This window comes from Hemitrygon akajei, chromosome 22, assembly GCF_048418815.1.
Source record: "Hemitrygon akajei chromosome 22, sHemAka1.3, whole genome shotgun sequence".
Classification (NCBI taxonomy): Eukaryota; Metazoa; Chordata; class Chondrichthyes; order Myliobatiformes; family Dasyatidae; genus Hemitrygon; species Hemitrygon akajei.
In genome coordinates, this window is record NC_133145.1 from 65,963,809 (window position 1) to 65,987,990 (window position 24,182).

Consider the following 24,182-nt stretch of genomic DNA (forward strand, 5'->3'; position numbering starts at 1 on the left):
GAGAAACACAGCAGGTCAGGTAGCATCCATGGATGAAGAAGCTTCAATGGATTCCTTCATAGATGCTGCCTGACTCACTGAGTTCCCCCAGGAGAGAAGAGGAAGACTATGCTCTAGAATTTAGAATGAACAATGGCTTCACGGAAACATACAACACTCTCCGAGAGCTTGACAGTGTATGTAGAGATGATTGTTCCAGCCGAGTTGTCAACAACCCTAGGAGTCTCAGAATGTGTTTGATGGGGAGAAGTCAGTCATAATCTTCACAAATAGCAGAATAGTTCAAAGGGCTGATAGGCCTATTCCAATTAAATATTTGCATCAGAACTGGAAAGAGTTAGGCTGCTGGGTGAACAGTTGGATAGAAAACTTTGTAAAACCTTGGTGGCCTCTTTCCTATTCTTTGATAGGTCAGTTTGGTTACAGCACAGAACTCCCTAATTCCAGCTTCTGGCCTGTTCTCTGCAGCCTTGCAATTTTTCTTCACTATATTTATCCAATCCACAGTGGAAATTTTCCTCCTCAACATATGAAGGGAATGCATTCCACATTCCAACTATTCTATGTAAAAAGGTTATTCCTCATGTTTATTGTAAGTTTCGTGCTTGGTCTGAAATCTTGATCTTCAAACGCTTTTCTTCAGACATTCAAACATTGCTTGTACACTGGAGGCAATGTGAATTCCGTAATCTTGAGGAGAGTAGTTGTAACAGATTATGTTTTTGTTGAGAAGAATAGTAAATTATTGACTCAATACACACAGAATGCTGAAGGAGCTCAGCAGGCCAGGCAGCATCCATGGAAAAGAGTAAGCAGTCAATGTTTCAGTCCGAGACCTTCATCAGAACTGGTTGAAATTCTGATGAAGGGTCTCAGCCCAAAACATCGATTATACTCTTTTCCATAGGTGCTGCCTGGCCGGCTGAGTTCCTCTGGCATTTTGTGTGTGTCACTTGGATTTCCAGCATTTGCAGATTTTCTCATTTGTAAATTATTGACTTTTTATTTAGGTAGTGTGGTAGAGATTAGAATAGATCTGGGTGGGATTTATTTTTATTTTTAATTTTTTTTTATTAGTTTTTCAAAACATTTTACAAAATTAAAAACCCCAAATCCCAATGAGGAGCATTAATACAGTGCAAGATTAAGCATACAATAACAATATGCTACAAAGGAAGAGAATTTAACAAAAAAGCACCTAAATTAAAGACAAGTGATCTTAGTGTCCTCCCCAAGCCCCACAACACAAGAAAAAAAACAACTCCAGACCAACCACCACACAGTATCTGGGTGGGATTTATGACAAAAATTCCTGGGAATAAGGGATGACAGTTAAAAAAATACAGGCTGGAAATAATAGATGGAGATTTGATAAATGTGTCTAATACAATGAGGGGTTTTGAACAGAGTGGATATTGATAGCTGTTCCCTTTCGAAAAGTGGTTCCCAACCTTTTTTTATACCATGGACCCCTACCATTAATCAAGGGGTCCTTGGACCCCAAGTTGGGAACTCCTGCTTTAGAGGGTCTAGTATTAGAAGTCATAGGTATATAGAAAAGGGAAGAGAATTAAGAGTAATATAAAGATTCACCCTAATGTGAGTGATTTAAGGTGCAGTGTGTAGTTGTAATCCAAAATACACTGCCTGCAGATGTAGCAAAGACAAGTTCCAATGTGACCCTCACTGATTATATTGTGAAGATAAAAACAGTGGTGTGCCATGGGGATCAGTGGTGAATCCTTTGTTGTACAAACAATTTAAGAAGAACTTAGGTGTCAGGATTGGTAGATCCACAATGATACAAAATTGGTGATAGAATGGACAGTGAAGGAGATTGTCTAAAGTTACAACAGGATTTCTATCAATTGGGAAAATGGTTATGGAATGGTTGACGTAATTAAACTCAGACTCATGCAAGTGAAGTATTTTGGTAAGTTACATATGGCCAGAACACACATAGTGACTGACAGAGTCCTGGAGAGTATTATTGAACTGCGAGACCTTGGGGGGAGAGTCATAGAGTACTACAGCACAGAAACAGGTCCTTCGGCCCATCCAGTCCGTGCCCAACTATTATTCTGCCTAGTTCCATTAGCCTGTATCCGAACCATAGCCATCCATACCCCTCCCATCCACGTAAGTACAGTTTCTTGAAAGTGACGATACAGGTAGAGAGGGTTTGAAGAAGACGGCTTGAAACGTTGAGTATTTAAACTGCTCCACAGATGCTGCCTGATCTGCTGAGTTCATCCAGCATTTTGTATGTGTAATTCCGCACTGCAATCAAAGGTAGCAGATTATTGAATGTTATCATAAATTACAGTTTATTCAGTGGTGTGTGGTTTCCAAAACAGTAATTACATTAGAGTCTTTGTTGCTCCAGATACCTAACATCGGAAACATCTCTCCATTTTTTTAGCCACTGCGGTTCCGGGAATTCGCACCGGAAGCAGACCGGGAGAGGAAGTGCCGTCTTCAGTCTTTCCGTGGCGAGTCCAGATGCTCATTGGTTTTATTTGCTGCCACTCAGGGAAAACTGGCTGCTGGGTCGGGGAGCAACGGACGGAGCGGAGACGGAGGTGGGTCCGGGGTAGAGAGGAGAGTGGGGATATGGGGCTCAGGGTTAGAGAGGGGAAGTGGGGACCCCGAGGGGCGTAAGGGTTAGAGAGCAGGGCGGGATCCCGGGGGGGGGGGGGGTGAGGGGTATAGAGGGGTGGTCGGGATCCCCGGGGAGGGGGGTGAGGGGTAGAGGGGAGGGCGGGATCCCGGGGGCGAGTGGGGGACAGAGGGGAGGTTGGGATCCGGGGGGGAAGTGGGGGACGGAGGGGAAGGATTCCGGGGGGGGGGTGAGGGGTAGAGGGGAGGGCGGGATCCCAGGGGCGAGTGGGGGACAGAGGGGAGGTTGGGATCCGGGGGGGAAGTGAGGGAGTGGGGGACGGAGGGGAAGGATTCCGGGGGGGTGAGGGGTAGAGGGGAGTCGGTATCTCCGGGGAGGGGGGAGGGGTAGAGGGGAGGGCGGGATCCCGGGGGCGAGTGGGGAACAGAGGGGAGGTTGGGATCCGGGGGGGAAGTGGGGGACGGAGGGGAAGGATTCCGGGGGGGGGGGGTGAGGGGTAGAGGGGAGTCGGTATCTCCGGGGAGGGGGGAGGGGTAGAGGGGAGGGCGGGATCCCGGGGGCGAGTGGGGGACAGAGGGGAGGTTGGGATCCGGGGGGGAAGTGGGGGACGGAGGGGAAGGATTCCGGGGGGGGGGGTGAGGGGTAGAGGGGAGGGCGGGATCCCGGGGGCGAGTGGGGAACAGAGGGGAGGTTGAGATCCCGGGGGGGGGGGGGGAGTGGGGGACGGACGGGAAGGATCGGGGGGGGGTGAGGGGTAGAGGGGAGGGCGGGATCCCAGGGGCGAGTGGGGGACAGAGGGGAGGTTGGGATCCGGGGGGGGGGGGAGAGTGGGGGACGGAGGGGAAGGATCCCGGGGGGGTGAGGGGTAGAGGGGAGTCGGTATCTCCGGGGAGGGGGGAGGGGTAGAGGGGAGGGCGGGATCCCGGGGGCGAGTGGGGAACAGAGGGGAGGTTGGGATCCCGGGGGGGGGGGGGGAGTGGGGGACGGACGGGAAGGATCCCGGGGGGGGGGGGGGGTGAGGGGGTAGAGGGAAGGGCGGGATCCCGAGGGTGTGAGAGGGAGGGTGGGATCCTGGGGGGGGGGGTGAAATCAGAGCAGAGAGAATGAATGGGAGGGGAGATCAGGGGTGAGAGAGGAGGGGGATCAGAGTGGAGAGAGGGGAGGTGGAATCTGGGGAGAGGGGGGTGATCCGGAGTCTGGAACCCAAGGGAAGGGAGGGGATAGGAGAGTGAAACCGGGATCCAGAGCCTGGGAGAGGATGGGAAGTACAGGAGTGTGAAAAAGTTTGGGGACCCAGGAGAGGGTACGGGCCCGGAAAGGAAGAGGGAGAGGATCCGGGCTTTGGGACTTGAGGTCCAGGGCCAGGGGGAGAGTTGGGTAGTAGGGGTGTGTTTGTGCTTCAGACCCCGTCGTTTCTCCTCCGACCCCAAACTCCTGCCCATTGATCAGCCCCTCAGCCCAGTTCTTCTCGGCCCACCTGCCCACGTCTGCCCCCTCGGCCCACCTGCCCATTGATCCTTCCCATCAGTCTAAATTCCCCGTCTCAAAATGTCTTACTCTCTTTTATCCCCCAGGATTAAATTTCAAAATGAATGTAGCAAAGGGTGGCTACCGCGTATTCTCAGCAAATTCAAATGCTGCCTGCACAGAGTTAGCCAAACGCATCACTGAGTAAGTGTCCCTGAAGATGTTGGGGTTGAGTTGTCACAAGGTTAATTCGCATTTAGCAGCTTCTGAGCTTTCAACTGGCCGAGATGCTTTTCTGTGTGTTGTGACTGTGTCTTACTTCACAGTCACTAAAGATCAATTGTTGATGTGGTTTAGAAGTTGAAGGGAGTTTAGTTTGAATTTTCCCAAGTGCAATGTTTACTCAGCATAGAGAGTGTTAGTTTATTTTATGTTGAACAGAATGTTCACTATGCTTTATAAAATTCAGGGTTAAGATATGTGCATTTAACAACATAAGGATTTTCAAATAATTGATTTTCCTCCCAAATAATATTTGATGAATTAATTATAGATCTCTGACCTGCAACTTACCTAACCTAATGCCAGTCAAAGTGCCCACACAAAACACAGTGATGTAGTCTTTCCTGACACAACCTGAAGGCATCTCAGAAACTGTCCATGATATAAATACTTTACCGCTGATCAAGAACAAGGTAGTGTTTGGCAACTAATCATAACACATTACTTTCTGAGCAGGCGTGACCTGATTTGGGGAAATGGGACTGAGACTGATCTGGCATAAACTTATTGTGTCTGCAAAACTGCAGTAATTTCCAAGGGGTTTAAAACCTTTGGAATTCTTTACCTTAGGGATCTATGACTGGTGAATCATTCCAGATCTGTAGATTTTTAACCTTAAAAGAATTAAGAGCCATGGGCTCAGACACGCAACAGGGCACCTCAATTTTCTTATGGGAACATTCCCACCTCCTGAAGGATCCATTCAGTTTCATTACATTTGCCTTCCCTGCAGCTTTTTTTAAATATTTTTCTGCTTCAAGGAGTTCTACATTTGTTTTGAAATATCCTGAAGTGAACAGACCCTTCTAGATCATGAATGGCAACAGGCTGAAACTTCCTCTGTACTGAATCATCACAGGGATTGTCCCTCCTCTTGTTTGCTGGGTTAATGTCTTTGGTTAATAAACAATAAGAGATATCTTTATGACACACCTTCCTTTGCTTGTACTCTGACACTGGTGTTTCATGGTACCATTTTACAGCAATAAATTTCCTGTTAAGGCTTTCTATAAGTTTCCACTTCAGTCTGCCAGTTTCTTGATTCTTTGTATTTTTCACAACACCGATGCTGCTATGATTTCATTACCTTCCACTAGGTTTCCTAATTCAGCCCTCTCTAGCTACCTTACCAGAGTGATGATAAGATTCCGGTTGTCCTCAGCTTCCACCCACCAGCCTGCCCATTCAATGGATCACCCCCACTTCATCAACAGGACCTTTAGTATAATGGCACCACCAGGCATCTTCTTGCCCTCTTCCCCTAGCACTGTTAAAACATGAGTGATTTAGTTACACTAGGTGCTTCGTTCTTTCTAACTCTGTAAACTAAAATGTTTGACTCCAAACTTTTCCTTTTTATGACAGGGTCATGACCCTAAAACACTAGTCCAGTTTGTCTGTAGAGTTCAATAATTTTCTGCTTTTAATGTCTGTCATTTCTCTTGTTCATTCCTGAGTTTCAAAATAACAAAAAACTGTAGATGCTAGAGATCTAAAATTAAAACATAACATGTTGAAAAGCACTGCAGATCAGGCAGTATGGATGAAAAGAGAAACAGATGCAAATCTCATCAGGTCTAATATATTTTCAGATTTTACATGCACTGTCTGGCCAGCGGAGTATTTTCAGCACTAATGTTGTATGTTAGTGGCCAAGCAAAGTAAGGCCTTGTGCAAGGGGACTAAATAATGATTTCTAGAGCTCTTCCTTGTCCAGTGTGTAACAGGAAGCTTCCTTTACATTTTTTTGGGTACATACCACTATAGGGCTGTGCCCTTGTTGATTCCACTCTGCAGAGAATTGCAGGCTGTCAATGATCAACTTCAGTTGCTCTGTTAGGTAGATCTCACCCACTGGTGTGTTCATATCTTTAGAGCAATTAAACTGTTCAACAAATATGACTGAACAGTGGAAAATCATTTCTGTTAGCAAGACAACACAGAAACAGGCTGTTAGGCCACCTAGTCCTATTAATCTGCCTAATCCCATTGACCTGCAACCAGAATATAGCCATGCATACCCCTCCTATACACTATTAATTCAGTGCAATTGACTCTGTAAAGGAAAATGTGCAACTTTATCCACTTGTGCACACTCAAAACTTACTGTAGCCATTACCTGGAAATTGATTTGAAAGAGCTGTTTGTTCTTGTATCTGGGATTTTCTGCTTGCCTTTAATCAACTGCTGAGTTACAGTGGATTGCCCATTGAGGTAATTAATGTACATGTGGACACTTTAAAGCAGTATTTTACATTCATTAGCAATCATTCCTCTTTCTTCAGGCGTCTTGGAGTTGAACTTGGTAAAGCTGTGGTTTACCAGGAACCAAACCGTGGTAAGTGACTACATCAGAGTTGTAAATTAGGATGAAGGTCCATGTCTGGAGTATGTGACAGTGGGACAGGTGTTGTGAAAGCCGGGAGGGAGATGCATTTTGGAATAGCGTGCTATTTGTGAGTGCCTGGAGGGAGGGAGATGTGTTTCGGAATAGCATGCTGCTTGTGAGTGCCTAGCTACAAATAATGTGCCATGAATTATCAAAATAACGATTACTAAATTTTTGGATATTGGTGCAAGCAAAGAGACTTCCTCAGCTGGAATTGACTTCCTCTTCCCTCCCCTCCCCTCCCATCACTGATAGTGTTTTCTAGACCTTTAGCTGCGCGCGTGCGTGCACACACATTCTCTCCTCTCCCCTCCCCTCCCCCTCCCCCTCCCCCTCTTCCCCTCCCTCTCTATCCTCTCTCTCTCTTGCATTGAATCTTGATGCAGGGTCTCGATTTAAGGTATTACCCATTCCTTTGACTCCACACATCCTGCCTGACCTGCAGAATTTGTGCTTGGCCCTAGAAGCCTGTTGATACCAGCACTGGAGGCTTGTGACGCTAACAGGAAACATTTGACAATCAGGTGTTGACTATCTGTGACAAAATTCCCCATGAGATGCTTGCAGCAGACTGATCTGGGAACAACTTCCTATCCACTTTGTGCATCCACTCACCAAAGGAAGCCCCAGGTCCCTGGAGATAAATCGAAGAGTTCATTGTGGACACTTCTAAGGGGTAAAGCTTGTTGACTAGCAAAGTTGGCCAAGGAATGGCAGGTGGAATATAATGATCAAAGTTCAAAGTAAATTTTATTATCAAAATACATATATGTCACCATGTATAACTCTGAGATACATTTTCTCGTGGGCATACTCAGCAAATTTAAAGAATCGTAACTGTAAAAGGGTCAATGAAAAATCAACCAGAGTGCAGGAGACAACTAACTGTGCAAATCCAAATATAAATAAACACTAATAGATAATGAGAACATGAGATATGGAGTCCTTGTAAGTAAGTTCATTGGTTGTGGGGACATTTCAATGATGGGGTAAATGAAGTTTAGTGTAGTTATCCCTTTTATTCAGGAGCCTGATGGTTGAAGTAAAGAAACTCCTTAAACCTGCTGGTGCAAGTCCTGAGGCTCTTGTACCTTCTACCTGATGGCAGCAGTGAGGAGAGAGCATGGCCTGGGTGGTGAGAATCTCTGATGATGGATACTGCTTTCCTATTGCAGCATTTCATGGTTGGGAAGGCTTGACCCATGGTGTACTGGCAAATCCACTGCCTTTTATAGGATTTAACTCAGACAAGTGTAAAGTGATACAATTTTGTCAGTTAAACCAGGGCAAGCCTTGCACAGTAAATGATAGGGCCCTGGAGTTGTGTTGTAGAGCAGAGAGACCTAGGGGTACAAGGACATAGTTCCCTGAAAGTGGTGACACTGGAATACAGGATGGTTGAGGAGATATTTGCCATGCCGGCCTTCATCCATCAGGTATTGAGTACAAGATGTGGTACTCACCTTACAGCTAAGGAGACCACATCTGGTGGATTATCTGCAGTTTCGATTGACTCACTTCAAGCAGAATGTTATTCAGCTCAAAAGGGTGCAAAAAAGATGCACAAGATGTTATATGAACTGAAGAGCTTGGTTATAAGAAGAGGCCAGGAGTGTAGGAGGCTGACGGTGACTATTTAGATGTTTATAAAATTGAGGGGTTTAGACTGTGACCATCCACCTTGTTTTGTTTTCCCAAAGTAAAGGAATCTGAAACTCATTGGTTTAAGGTACATGGATAGGAAAAAATTTGAGGAATATAGGTGAAACAGGATAACTTAGATGGAGTATCTTGGTTAAGGTGGACCAGTTGGACCAAAGGGCCTATGGTGAGAAGGGAAAGGTTTAAAGAAGATCGGTTCGGGGAGAGCAAATTTTTCCAGAGTATTTGAGTTTGTAAAATGTGTGCAGGATAGTTTTTTGCAGCAATACATAGAGGTACCAACTAGAGAAGGGGCATTGTTGGATCTCCTGTTAGGGAATGAGATAGGTCAAGTGATGGAGGTATGTGTTGGGGAGCACTTCGGGTCCAGTGATCACAATGCCATTAGTTTCAATATAATTATGGAGAAGGACAGGACTGGACCAAGGGTTGAGATTTTTGATTGGAGAAAGGCTAACGTTGAGGAGATGTGAAAGGGTTTAGAAGGAGTGGATTGGGACAATTTGTTTTATGGGAAGGATGTAATAGAGAAATGATGGTAATTTAAAGGTGAAATTTTGAGGGTACAGAATCTTTATGTTCCTGTTAGGTTGAAAGGAAAGGTTAAAAGTTTGAGAGAGCCATGGTTTTCAAGGGATATTGGAAACTTGGTTAGGAAAAAGAGAGATATCTATAATAAGTATAAACAGCATGGAGTAAATGAGGTGCTCGAGGAATATAAAGAATATAAAAAGAATTTTAAGAAAGAAATTAGAAAAGCTAAAAGAAGATACAAGGTTGCTTTGGCAAATAAGGTGAAAATAAATCCAAAGGGTTTCTACAGTTATATTAATAGCAAAAGGATAGTGAGGGATAAAATTGGTCCCTTAGAGAATCAGAGTGGACGGCTATGTGTGGAGCCAAGAGAGATGGGGGAGATTTTGAACAATTTCTTTTCTTAGGTATTCACTAAGGAGAATGACATTGAATTGTGTAAGGTAAGGGAAACAAGTAGGGAAGTTATGGAAACTATGATGATTAAAGAAGAGGAAGTGCTGGCGCTTTTAAGGAATATAAAAGTGAATAAGTCTCTGGGTCCTGACAGGATATTCCCTAGGACCTTGAGGGAAGTTAGTGTAGAAATAGCAGGGGCTCTGACAGAAATATTTCAAATGTCATTAGAAACGGGGATGGTGCCGGAGAATTGGTGTATTGCTCATGTTGTTCCATTGTTTAAAAAGGGTTCTAAGAGTAAACCTAGCAATTATAGGCCTGTAAGTTTGACGTCAGTGGTAAATTAATGGAAAGTATTCTTAGAGATGGTGTACAGGTATATAATTATCTGGATAGACAGGGTCTGATTAGGAACAGTCAACATGGATTTGTGCGTGGAAGGTCATGTTTGACAAATCTTATTGAATTTTTTGAAGAGGTTACTAGGAAAGTTGATGAGAGTAAAGCAGTGGATGTTGTCTATATGGACGTTAGATATTAATATTGAAGTAGTAAAATGGATTCAACAGTGGCTGGATGGGAGACGCCAGGGAGTAGTGATGGATAACTGTTTGTCAGGTTGGAGGCCGGTGACTAGTGGTATGCCTCAGGGATCTGTACTGGGTCCATTGTTGTTTGTCATTTACATTAATGATCTGGATGATGGGGTGGTAAATTGAATTAGTAAGTATGCAGGTGATACGAAGATAGGTGGCGCTGTGGATAATGAAGTGGATTTTCAAAGCTTGCAGAGAGATTTAGGCCAGTTAGAAGAGTGGACTGAAAGATGGCAGATGGAGTTTAATGCTGATAAGTGTGAGGTGCTACATTTTGGTAGGACTAATCAAAATAGGACATACATGGTAAATGGTAGGGCATTGAAGAATGCAGTAGAACAGAGTGATCTAGGAATAATGGTGCATCGTTCCCTGAAGGTGGAATCTCATGTGGATAGGGTGGTGAAGAAAGCTTTTGGTATGCTGGCCTTTATAAATCAGAGCATTGAGTATAGGAGTTGGGATGTAATGTTAAAATTGAACAAGGCATTGGTAAGGCCAAATTTGATGTATTGTGTACAATTCTGGTCACCAAATTATAGGAAAGATGTCAACAAAATAGAGAGAGTACAGAGGAGATTTACTAGAATGTTACCTGGGTTTCAGCACCTAAGTTACAGAGAAAGGTTGAACAAGTTAGGTCTTTATTCTTTGGACTGTAGAAGGTTGAGAGGGGACTTGATAAAGGTATTTAAAATTATGAGAGGGATAGATAGAGTTGATGTGGATAGGCTTTTCCCATTGAAAGTAGGGGAGATTCAAACAAGAGGACATGAGTTGAGAGTTAGGGGGCAAAAGTTTAGGGGTAACACGAGGGGGAATTTCCTTACTCAGAGAGTGGTAGCTGTGTGGAACGAGCTTCCAGTAGAAGTGGTAGAGGCAGGTTCGATATTGTCATTTAAAGTAAAATTGGATAGGTATATGGACAGGAAAGGAATGGAGGGTTATGGACTGAGTGCAGGTCGGTGGGACTAGGTGAGAGTAAGCATTCAGCACGGACTAGAAGGGCCGAGATGGCCTGTTTCCATGTTGTAATTGTTATATGGTTATATTGTGGGTACATGGAGTGAGCTGCCAGAGGAAGTGGTAGATATAGATACGATTACAACATTGAAAAGACAAGTGTGTGGATGGTAACAGTTTTTAAGGATATGGGTCAAACACAGATAAGTTGGACAAGTTCAGGTGCAATGCTTGGTTCTCATGGATGAGTTGAACTGAAGGGCTGGTTTCTGTTAATGAAAACAATCGCTGTTTGGTGGAATTGTTGGGGGCAGATTGGTGCAGTAGTGGGGGAGATATGGTCATTGTTAGAAGCTCTGAGGGAACGGCAGTGATGGTGGGCACAGGTGGGATTGGAGTGAAGCTCTGTAATGCCTGCACCATTAGGTATTTGGGCATAAGTATGAGGAAGCTCTACATTGTGGGGGGGGGGGGGGGATCTGAGGTGTCAGTGAGGGCCCTGCTTGGGTGGTATGAGTGGTGGAAGAGTGAGTGGCCTCATTTTGGGGAATAGGGCAGAAAAGATCCCAGGGATGTGTTACGGGGGAAGGGGGTTTGGTGTTGGTAGCCAACATGTTGCCTTAAGAAAGTATTTAAATTCTAATCTGCAGGTGTGTACACTCAATTAAAATTAAACTATTGAATTTCTGATCCTCTCCTTGTTCTGCCCGTGCTTTTGAAACACTTGATGAAGTTACCCTGCGTACTGTGTGCACCAGGGTTGATTTTGTTTATTCCCAGATCCTGTTCTCTCCCCTTCTCCTTCCCAATGTGTTTCCCTATCCTGACTCCAGTCTACCTTCGACTTAGAACCCTTCATATTAATTCAGCCAAATATATTGCAGGACATAAACAGTGCAATAAGCCGCCATTCACCTGTCATGGCTCCTGATTGGCACGTGTTCTTGGAGTTGCTTCCTGTTCTGGTACTGATAACCACAGTGAGGATTTACTCAGTACCAATGGCCAGAGAGCAGGGGTGATTGCCCCTGCTCCCCAAAGTAGTGCTGTGGGAGGTGTTCCACTCTCCTGAGGACAGATGAGACACTGGCTTTAATGTTTCATTTGAAATATGTCACCTACTGTGCTCGATGCCAGAGCCTTTAGATTTAAACAAGGCTTACTATGCCAGAGGTGGATCAGCAGGAATACAGCTGTTGTGCTGGATCCGCTGAACGTCTGCAGACTGGTGATCCACATCAGGAAACAAGTACCAACAGTTTGTTACTTCTCACCAAGTTCTCAAAACATCAAATCTGAGGCCCATCCTAGCTTTAACTTTGGTAATATGTGATTTTACTGTAAACATTGTGACTAATTGTTGAAATACTAGTTTTCTTTAAGAGCTGATGAAGTAGATGCCCATTTTGAGCATTACAAGATTCAATGGCTGGGCTGAGGGCTAAGTTGGGAGAAATTGCTGGCAGGGTGGGTATGTTGTTGGAGCACAGGATGGCCTTGAGCTGTTGAGTAGATCCAGGCATTCTCAGTCAACTTACCACCATCCCTGCTGTTTCAATGTTTATCTACAATTATGGATGAATCGATCTTGGCATCTGACTTTGGCCTTGTGTCTCACAGAAACACGAGTGGAAATAAAAGAATCTGTTCGTGGCCAGGATATTTTTATCATTCAGACCATCTCACGGTGAGTGAACACAAAATAGCCAAAATTTCAGAGGTGGAGATGTTTCGTGGTCTCTGGGTGTTTAGTGGGTTGGGGTGGGACTATTTTAGGGTGTTGGTGTGGGACTATTTCAGGGTGTTGGTGTAGCTCTTGTGTGTAGTAGCCAGTGTAAACCTTTTGTATCATTTGGGGTAGATGCCAAGTTACTGAGAAGATTTGCAAACAAAGCTAACGGGCTGAGAGTGTGCAGTATCTCATTTCTTGAATTGTACTGACAGTTGTATTCCTGCCTGCTTCTGGCCTCCATACTTTAAAAATAAATGCGATTCAGTATGTAGCCACAGTACCTAGTTCACAGGATTAGTAACGGCTGTTTTGGTGCCTTGCTTTTTTTATGAAACTGCAAAAATTTATTTACACAAAAATATACAAAGTACAAACTTTAAGTACCGTAGATTCCGGACTACAGAACGCACCTGATTAAAAGCCGCTGGCTCTAATTTTAGAAATAAAATCAATTTTTTAATTGTAAAGGCCGCACCGGATTTTCGGCCGCAGGTGTCCCACGTTGTAATATGAGATATTTACACAGAAAGATATTACACGTGAGGATTTTTTAACTTTTAATTAAATCCATATGGTAACAAAAACAAATACATATTGCAAATGCTTTTTTTCGAACCGTGCCCGTAACGCGGCTACTTTTAAATATACGTTGCGTATACTTCTTTACTGAACAACATTCCAATATCTCCTAACGACTGGTAAAAAAATATATATACTGCAGCCTACCAGGAAAAGTTATTGATCGCCTTTAACTTAAAAGCAGCGTTCGCTCAGATCCAAAGCCGCTCGCGTAATGCGCTCCCTCCCTCCGTCCCGTTTTATCGCAAACGGCATTTTTCCCACAAGACGCGGCGAAACCGGGTGTGACGTCATAGTATCCCGCGATGTAGTACAGAAAACAAATATAGTTAAAACTCTTCTAACTTTAACTAGAAAATGAATTACTAAGCGAAAATATTATAAACTAAGTAACTGCCATAAAGGCAGCACAATGCTTTTCTTCGAGTGTTTTCCATGTTGATGAGGGTGAGTACAAATGACTGATTTACAATAATTTAATTGTGAAAGTGCGCTTGATTTATCGTACAATTTCATTGGACCTCTGTGAACTACTCATCAATTTTATTGGTCTACTGTTATGAGGCAAAATGTTTACAAGGCAGCATGAAAAAAATCATGTATTAGCCGCTCCGTTTTAAAGGCCGCAAAGTTCAAAGCTGTTCAAAATGTGGGAAAAAAGTAGCGGCTTAAAATCTGGAATCTACGGTACTTTGCCCAGGGTACACTTTACAAGCAGCATCTTGGCAGCAGTTCCTATCACATCCGGCATTCTTGCAACAAGCATGTTCATGGGTTTGCAAATGATACGAAGACTGGTGGTATTGTGCACAGTGTAGAAGACTGCCAAAGGGTACAACAGGATATAGATTCGTCATAGATATGGGTGGAGAAATGATAAATGGAGTTTTAACGGCAAAATATGAATTGTTGTATTTTGGGAGATTAAATGTAAAGAGGCGGTACACTGTTAATGGCAAGACCCTTAACAGTATTGAAGAGCAGAGCGATCTTGGGGTCCATGTTTATAGTAACCTGAAAGTGGCTATACATACTATAGCGTGGCGAAGAAGGTGCATGGCATATTTGCCTTTGTTAGTCAAGGGACTGAGTTCTAGAGTTAAAGTTTATGTTGCAGCTTTGTAGTACTTTAGTTTGATTGCATCTGAAGAATTGTTTTTAGTTCTGGTTACTTCTTTATAGGAAGGACGTGGCTGCTTTGCAGAAGGTTTAGAAGTGGTTTAGCAGGATGTTGCGTGGATTAAAGGGCATATACTATAATGAAAGATTGGACAAACTTGGGTTGTTTTCTCTGGAGCAGCCAAGGCTGTAGGGAGACCTGACAGAGCTTTACATGATTATGGGAGACATAGATAGACAGCCGGTATCTTTTTTACAATATTGGAAGGTATTTGTTTAAGATGAGAGTGGCTAAGTTCAAACTGAATGTGTGAGGAAAATTGTTTTACTTAGAGGGTAGTGGGTGCCTGGGGTGGTATTGGTGCAAATAAAATGGAGGTGTTTCAGAGGCTCTTAGCTAGGCATAGGAATGTGCAGAGAATGGAGGGATTTAAACTGTATGTTGGAGCAAGTGATTAGTTAACATGTTTAATCACTAGTTTAATTAGTTCAGCAGAACTTTATGGGCTGAAGGACCTGTTCCTGTGCTGTACTGTTCTATGTTACAAGGATAAATTTTGAGAGAGTGGACTGTTTCCTTTGGGGGGGAGTGCTGAGGAGAAATCTGATATATAGAGTATTAAGGGGATCAAGCCAGAGTGCTAAAAAGAGGTTATTGCCATGGATGGTGAAAACAACTGCTTCCAGTAAGTTGGCGGCATGCTTGTACGCAGCAGCTTCTATGGTGCCAACCAAGGATGTTATTGTCTTTTTTAAATGTATTTGTTATGATTGCAAGATCCTGCTGGACATTAAGAACTTAAAGTACTGCAGGTCTACCCATCAGCAAGTTGCTCACTGGCAGAGAAACTGAAGGAGCTGGACTTGGTGCGGATCGTGCTGCTACCGGCATCAGAGAGGCGTTGGTGTGTGAAAGTGGTTTGCAGTCTAACAGTGAGTGATGGTCCCAGTCACTTTTCTTGTAATCATAAGACTGTTGGAAATTGGTAATGTGGAAAGCTGCAAGTCTAATTCACGGTTTCATTGGCAAAAGGTGGGTACAGATGGTGGGGAAGCTGTACGGCCTCGGTCATAGTGAGGACTAGGCCTCAAATTGCCATGTCATCTGTTTGCAACTGCCAGAAGAGAGATGTCGGAGTCAGTGTTTGCCACAGAGGCAGTGTGGCGCGGTGTCCATGCTGGAATTGGTGCTGCTCTCCAGTGTTTGCTCAGCAGAAGACAAGATGTATTGTGTTTGACCACAGACTGCTGCAATATTCATGGACTCAGGGACTTGGACTATATTTTTTAGTATGACTATGTGCTATGTGTGCTTTGTGTATGACTGTTGTTGCTGTGTTTTCACCTTGGCCCCAGAGTAACACTGATTTGTTTGGCTGTATTCATGGGTATTCATATATGGTTGAATAATAATTAAACTTGGATAGAGAGATTGGGGACCAGTGATCAGAAACTAAAGGGAAGAACAATGTAGAGTGACGAGAGGCCAAAATGTTTTGTGGTGTGTGGTTGGAATCTGCAGAGGTGATGGGCCATGTTCCATTGTGGCTATGGATATATGGTGGGGAATAATTTGCACGGTCACAGAGAAAGGTTTGGTAAAGAGTGAGCATAGACAGAGAGTTGAATCATCTGAAATCCTATATGGTTCCACATGGCCCCTTACACTTTCTCTGCTCTCAAGCAAGTCAATAAGGCTGATCTTTGGCCTCAGTACCACTTCTCTGCACTAACTGCACATCTTTTTATTCCTTTACTATCCAGACTTTGGTTGACCATGTGTCAAACACAACTTCTCTTTAATAGATCAAATGTTATTTTCCGTATGCTTATTTCCTTAGTTATAGACTCTGGCATTTTACTGACCAGTGATCGCATCTGTAGCTCCTCCACTTTCTTTCTCCCTCCTTTCTTAAAAGCTGGGGTTAATTTAGCTACCTTCAGTTCTGAGAACTATTTGAGACTATATGGCATTGTGGAAGATAACACAATGCATCCACCATCTCTGTGGGATATAGTGAGAGAAGGATTGGAAACCATCTGAAACACATGATATAGGAAACTCTCTGCCTCCCAGTGAGCCTCAGTGACTCTCAACTTGAACTGAAATAACTGGGCCCTCGTAGGGCAGAGGTGGTTTCCAGAACCCAGGAGTCCTCAGTGTAGAATAGCAAGTGCAGGTACCAGGCACAAGGTGCTCATCCATGATCAGAATCAGGTTTAATATCACTAGTATACAGTTGCAAGAAAAAGTTTGTGAACCCTTTGCAATTACCTGGTTTTCTGCATTAATTACTCATAAAATGTGGTCTGATCTTCATCTGTCAAAATAGTAGACAGATGCAATCTGCCTAAACTAATAACACGAACAACTGTACTTCTTCTCATCAATACTGAGTACACCTTTTAAACAATTACAGTCTAGGTTCAAAAAAAGTATGTGAATCTCTGGGGTAATGCCTTCTACAAAACCTAGTTGGACTTAAGTGTTCCAACAATGAGTTGCGATTCGACGTGTGGGTTGTAGAGCTGCCCTGCTCTATTTTTTTTTAAAAAAGACACACAAAGTCAGTTTACTGACAGAGCCTGTTCTTCTCAAGAAAGATCTGTTTATGTGCACCATGCCTCAATCAAAACAGCTTTCAGAGGACCTCAGAAGAATTGTAGAGATGCACAAAGCTGGAAAAGGCTACGGAAGCATTTCTAAAGACCTGACTGTTTATCAGTCCACAGTAAGAGCAATTGTCTACAACTGGAAGGAATTCAGTACTGTTGCTACTCTCCCCAGGAGTGGGCATCCTGCAAAGATCACACCAAGAGTTCACATTCAGTACTGAAGGGAGTGAAAAAGAACCCAAGGGTAACCGCAAAAGACTGTAAACCTGATCAGCAGCTACAGGAAACATTTGGTGGAGGTAACTCCTGCTAAAGAACCAGTTACTAAATGCAAGAATTCACATACTTTTTCCAGCCTGGACTGTGAATGATCAATGTGTTCAATAAAGACATAAAAAGTACAATTATTTGTGTTATTAGTTTAGGCAGATTGTATTTGTTTATTATTGTGACTTATATAACCATATAACAATTACAATATGGAAACAGGCCATCTTGGCCCTTCTAGTCCGTGTCGAACACTTAACTCTCACCTAATCCCACTGACCTGCACTCAACCCATAACCCTCCATTCCTTTCCTGTCCATATACCTATCCAATTTTGCTTTAAATGACAATACTGAACCTGCCTCTACCACTTCTACTGGAAGCTCATTCCACACAGCTACTCTCTGAGTAAAGAAATTCCCCCTCGTGTTACCCTTAAACTTTTGCCCCCTAAGTCTCAACTCATGTCCTCTTGTTTGAATCTCCCCTACTCTCGATGGAAAAAGCCTATCCACGTCAACTCTATCTATCCCCCTCATAATTTTAAATACCTCTATCAAGTCCCCCCCTCAACCTTCTATGCTGCAAAGAATAAAGACCTAACTTGTTCAATCTTTCCCTGTAACTTAGGTGCTGAAACCCAGGTAACATTCTAGTACATCTTCTCTGTATTTTCTCTATTTTGTTGACATCTTTCCTATAATTCGGTGACCAGAACTTGGATGAAGATCAGACCACATCTTATGAGTAAAATAATGCAGAAAACCAGGTAACTGCAAGGGTTCACAAACTTTTTCTTGCAATTGTATGCCGTGAAACTTGTTACATTTGCAGCAGCAGTACAATGCAATGCTTGATAAATATAGGAAAAAATGAATTACAGTAATTACATGAAGCACCCCTTAGTTTCCTTCGCTGCGTAAGTCTAGGGAAGACAACCTCCGGCCCCGCCAAACTCGTGAGATTGAGACGTGTTTGATCCCACCAAAAACGCCAGTTTGTGTGAATGCTGTGTCATTTGCTACCCTGTTACAAATTAATGCCATGAAGTAACAGACAGTACACTGCAGGGGAGTCAGCGGGAGACGCTCATGGAGTGAGTACTGTTTTAGATTTGCTCCATAACCTTTACTTTTTTTAACCTTTGATCACCCTTATCCAACTTATTTTTACCTACACCAAAAGATTCTTGCTATTTTTTTGGACTTATCGTTAAGAGTTTATTGTGAATTTTTGAAGATATGCAAACAGAAATGGCTCTTAGATCTAAAGGACGAGAACCTGGGCGCAACCCGAACGGTAATGGAAAGAAGCAAGCTCATCCGCAACGCACTGAATTAATTTATGAACTGTTTATGGAGGTTTTGGATAAAAAATTTGATGAACTACAACAAATTTTTAAACAAGGTATAAAGGCTTTTCAAGATTATATGGTTAAGACGGATTTAGTAATTAACCAGCAGCAAGTTCTTATCGCATCTCTGCAAGAAGATGCTCGGAAACGAGATTTGACAATTGGAAAATTGCAACAGGATTTAATTTCGACACTAAATTGGTGGAAACACTTAAAGCCAAGAGTGTCGACTTTGAGAATCGGTCCAGAAGACAGAACCTACGTATACTTGGTCTCCCAGACGGCATAGAAAAAGACGACCCTTCGAAATATTTTGCTCAACTTTTAAAAGATGCGTTCCCGTCGGTTTTCCCAGATAACCCTCCGTTACTTGATCGAGCACATAGAATTTGGCGTCGATCATCGAGTGCTCCAGCTAAACCTTCGGTTGTAATTGTCCGGTTTCATTATGTACACGACAAAGAACAACTTATTTGTGTGGCTCAGCAGGTTGGAATAGTTAAATTTCAAGATTACTATTTCCGTTTGGTTGAAGATTTTAGTCCTGAAGTTATGAAGAAAAGGCTTTTTAAACCTCTGATGTCTGAATGTTATGAGAAAAATCTAAAACCTGCGCTCTTAAACCCTGCGAAGCTTAGAATCTCTCCGCTGAATGCTCCACGCCAGGTTTTCCTTTCTACATCTGAAGCGAGAAGTTATCTTTTAGAAAGTGGACTCCTGAAGCTGAACAGGCCCTGAGAGACTGCTTCGGTACTACTAACTGGGATGTACTGCAAGGGGGGCTCTGTGGGGGCGTTGAGGAGGTCACTGAATGCACAACGGACTATATTAACTTTTGTGTGGATGCCGTTGTTCCTGTTAGAACTGTTCGCTGCTATCCCAATAATAAGCCCTGGATCACTAGTCACATCAAAAGCCTCCTAAACCAGAAGAAGAGGGCCTTTAAAGATGGTGATCGGTTGGAGCTTAAAAGAGTTCAGAAGGAACTCAGAGTACAGATAAGGGGGGCAAAGGAGCAGTATAGGAGGAAGCTAGAACAAAAGCTGCAGAAAAAAAGCATGAAGGAGGTGTGGGATGGGATGAAGATCATCACCGGATGCGGTGCAAAGCGGGGGGCAAACATAAGTGGAGATGTGGAGAAAGCGAACCAGCTGAACAACTTCTTCAATAGGTTCGACAGCACAATCTCATCCTCACCGCAGAACTCCACACCAGGCTTACTTCCCTCACAGAAAAATAGCCACTCACAGGAGACCTTGCCCACGCCCAGGATTACGGCTGCACAGGTGGAAGGTCAACTGAGGAAGATCTGTACCAGCAAGGCGGCAGGACCGGATGGAGTTTCCCCACGATTACTGAGGGCCTGTGCGACTGAGCTGGGAGAACCACTACAGCGCATCTTCAACATGAGCCTGGAGCAGAGAAGAGTACCCAGACAGTGGAAAACATCCTGTATTGTCCCGGTACCGAAGAAACCACAACCAAAGGAGTTGAATGACTTCAGACCTGTTGCCTTGACGTCGCACGTGATGAAGTCCATGGAGCGGCTGATAATACAGAATCTGAGGCCACAAACCAGGCACGCCCGGGATCCTCTTCAGTTTGCGTATAAGGAGAAGGTGGGAGTGGAGGATGCTATCACGTATTTGCTGCACAAATCCCTCTCTCACCTAGATGGGGTCAGTGGTGCTGTGAGGATTACATTCCTGGACTTCTCTAGTGCCTTTAACACCATCCAGCCCAAGATCTTAAGGCACAAACTAACGGAGATGGGAGTAGACTCTCACATGGTGGATTGGATAGTGGACTACTTGACAGATAGACCTCAGTATGTGCGGTTGGGAGACTGTAGGTCTGACACGGTGGTCAGCAGCACAGGAGCGCCGCAGGGGACCGTGCTCTCTCCGGTCCTGTTCACCCTGTACACCCTGTATATTGGAGGACTTCCAATATAACTCGGAGTCCTGCCATGTGCAGAAGTTCGCTGACGACACGGCCATAGTGGGGTGTGTCAGGAATGGACAGGAGGAGTATAGGAAACTGATACAGGACTTTGTGATATGGTGCAACTCAAACTACCTGTGTCTCAATATCACCAAGACCAAGGAGATGGTGGTGGACTTTAGGAGATCTAGGCCTCATATGGAGCCAGTGATCATTAATGGAGAATGTGTGGAGCAGGTTAAGACCTACAAGTATCTGGGAGTACAGTTAGACGAGAAGCTAGACTGGACTGCCAACACAGATGCCTTGTGCAGGAAGGCACAGAGTCGACTGTACTTCCTAAGAAGGTTGGCGTCATTCAATGTCTGTAGTGAGATGCTGAAGATGTTCTATAGGTCAATTGTAGAGAGCGCCCTCTTCTTTGTGGTGGCGTGTTGGGGAGGCAGCATTAAGAAGAGGGACGCCTCACGTCTTAATAAGCTGGTAAGGAAGGCGGGCTCTGTCGTGGGCAAAGTACTGGAGAGTATAACATCGGTAGCTGAGCGAAGGGCGCTGAGTAGGCTACGGTCAATTATGGAAAACCCTGAACATCCCGTACATAGCACCATCCAGAGACAGAGAAGCAGTTTCAGCGACAGGTTGCTATCGATGCAATGCTCCTCAGACAGGATGAAGAGGTCAATACTCCCCAATGCCATTAGGCTTTACAATTCAACCGCCAGGAGTAAGATATGTTAAAGTGCCGCGGTTGATTGTATTTAATGTATTTAAGTAAACTACTTAAGAACTTTTTAAAAGCTATTATTAATGCTTTTTGAGAGAGTGATTTAGATGCATATCATATTTTTACTGAGTTAAGTATTGTATGTACCGTAGATTCCGGACTACAGAGCGCACCTGATTAAAAGCCGCTGGCTCTAATTTTAGAAATAAAATCAATTTTTTACTTGTACAGGCCGCACCGGATTTTCCGCCGCACCGGATTTTCGGCCGCAGGTGTCCCACGTTGTAATATGAGATATTTACACAGAAAGATATTACACGTGAGGATTTTTTAACTTTTAATTAAATCCATATGGTAACATAAACAAATACATATTGCAAATGCTTTTTTTCGAACCGTGCCTGTAACGCGGCTACTTTTAAATATACGTTGCGTATACTTTTTTACTGAACAACATTCCAATATCTCCTAACGACTGGTAAAAAATATATATACTGCAGCCTACCAGGAAAAGTTATTGATCGCCTTTAACTTAAAAGCAGCGTTTTGGCTCCACCGCTCCCCCCCGCCGTCCCGTTTATCGCAAACCGGTGTTTTCCCACAAGACGCGGCGAAACCGGGTGTGACGTCATAGCATCCCGCGATGTAGTACAGAAAACAAATATAGTTAAAACTCTTCTAACTTTAACTAGAAAATGAATTACTAAGCGAAAATATTATAAACTAAATAACTGCCATAAAGGCAGCACAATGCTTTTCTTCGAGTGTTTTCCATGTTGATGAGGGTGAGTACAAATGACTGATTTACAATAATTTAATTGTGAAAGTGCGCTTGATTTATCGTACAATTTCATTGGACCTCTGTGAACTACTCATCAATTTTATTGGTCTACTGTTACGAGGCAAAATGTTTTTGGCGGCATGAAAAAAATAATGCATTAGCCGCACCGTATTAAAGGCCGCAGAGTTCAAAGCTGTTCAAAATGTGGGAAAAAAGTAGCGGCTTAAAATCCGGAATCTACGGTAATTAGTTTTGCTACAACAAGTGTATGGGACATTGGAAAAAATGTTGAATTTCCCCATGGGGATGAATAAAGTATCTATCTATCTATCTATCTATCTATCTGGAGGAGAACTTCCCTACTGCTGCAGACACTAATCTCTAATAAATGAGTGATTCTGATCGTGTAAGATGGTTTTCGATTCCTCAAACCAGATTTAGTCTCTGGTTATTGGTGTAGGTTTATCCTATACTTTATATTTAAGTTAAAGTGTGTTTTCGTTATATTAATCGCTCTGTTTTATACACTTTAACCATTGTACTATATTTTTGACTTTTTGTTCCTTCGAAGGTGTATTTTTAACCCTTCGAAGGTGAATTCTTTTTTATTAAGATGGTTTTTTGGAAAAATATTCTTGGTTTTGTTTAAGATGGTGTTATTTTTTCTTCTCTCGTCTTCTTCCTATAATGCATCGCTTATCATAGTTTAAATATTTCTTGATTTGTTTGGGTTATAACCCGATTTATAAGCTTTTAGTGATTATATTTTTTTTACAACTAAGTATATTAAGAAGTGTGGTTTTAGTATAGTGATTATAATTTTTAAAGTCGGGGTGGGTTTTTTTAATATATATCCTTTATATATGGAGTGGTCTTCCGCTGATATGGGGGTAGAATTAGTCTCATTTTTTCCTTTTTCTAGCCATATTTTGGCTTTTTTTCTTTTTCTTGTGGGGGTGGGGGATGGTCTGTTTTCTAATTTTATTTTTCTTTTACCAGTTTGTTTTAGTTTTTTCATTTGGGCTGTTTTTGAACTACAAATATGTCTAAGATGTTGTCACTTCCGGGTCCGCTCTTTATTTTTGTTCCTCTTCCGGGTGCATGAGTTTATAATTTGGTTAACCCTTTTTATACCAAAGGGTTGATTTTAGAAGCATGGCTCAGACCATTAATTTTGTGTCTTGGAATACTAATGGTTTAAACCATCCGATTAAACGAAAGAAGATTTTCAAAGTATTCCAAAGACTTAATGCTCATATCATTTTTGTACAAGAAACTCATGTGAGGAAGGAGGACAAATACGCTTTTTTAGGTCTTGGCGGGGTCAACAGTATCATTCGAATTCGAATGCCAAAGTAAAGGGAGTTTCAATTTTTATTGACTCCTCTATTGCATTTGTTCAACACGATATCCTTTCGGATCCAAATGGTAGATTTTTGTTAATTACTGGTTTACTTTGTAATAAAAAGGTTGCTATGGTTAATGTTTATGCTCCAAATGTAGATTGTCCTGATTTTTTTAAGTCCTTATTTACTTCTTTACCTAATCTAAATGAATATAAGTTAATAATGGGTGGTGACTTTAATTGTTGTTTAAATCCTTTGATGGACAAATCTATATCTATTCAGACTTTACCCAATAAGTCGGCCACTTGTATTAACTCCTTTTTGACTGATAATGGAGTTTTTGATATTTGGAGATTTCGGCATCCTAACGACAAAGAGTTTTCTTTTTTCTCACATGTTTATCATTCTTATTCGAGAATTGATTATTTTTTTATTGACTCTTGTTTTATTCCATCGGTAATTGGTTGTAATTATGATATTATAGCTATCTCTGACCATGCTCCATTAAAACTTTCTATTAAATTCACGGATACAGCTTCTAATGTTAGACAATGGCGATTTGACTCTACCTTACTGGAAGATCCGGACTTTATTAAATTTATGAAGGAACAGATCGATTTCTTCTTTTCAACTAATTCCACGGATGATATTTCTTGCGGAACACTTTGGGACACTTTTAAAGCGTATATACGTGGACAGATTATCTCTTACTCTGTTGGTCTGAGAAAACGCATTAAGAAGGTGTTACGTTCCCCAGTAACCGGGTAATTTTCCAGCAAAGATAGATGGGTCCACCGAAGCCTGATGC

The 24,182-nt window shown here is 42.9% G+C and overlaps 1 protein-coding gene across 4 annotated transcripts in view; it reads left to right on the top strand.

The window, feature by feature from the left end:
* The first annotated feature begins 2,471 nt into the window (after positions 1–2,471).
* Positions 2,472–24,182, top strand: part of LOC140714842 (phosphoribosyl pyrophosphate synthase-associated protein 1) — a 90,020-nt gene continuing 68,309 nt past the window's right edge. For 2 of the 4 annotated variants that reach the window (XM_073026498.1, XM_073026500.1), the window contains exons 1-4: positions 2,472–2,582; positions 4,195–4,291; positions 6,655–6,707; positions 12,533–12,599. In XM_073026498.1, coding sequence (XP_072882599.1) covers positions 4,209–4,291; positions 6,655–6,707; positions 12,533–12,599 — 203 coding nt within the window. In that variant the 5' untranslated portion in view covers positions 2,472–2,582; positions 4,195–4,208. Of the gene's footprint in view, positions 2,583–4,194; positions 4,292–6,654; positions 6,708–12,532; positions 12,600–24,182 lie in introns of those variants that run through there. The other 2 variants (XM_073026499.1, XM_073026501.1) reach the window with 2 other exon arrangements.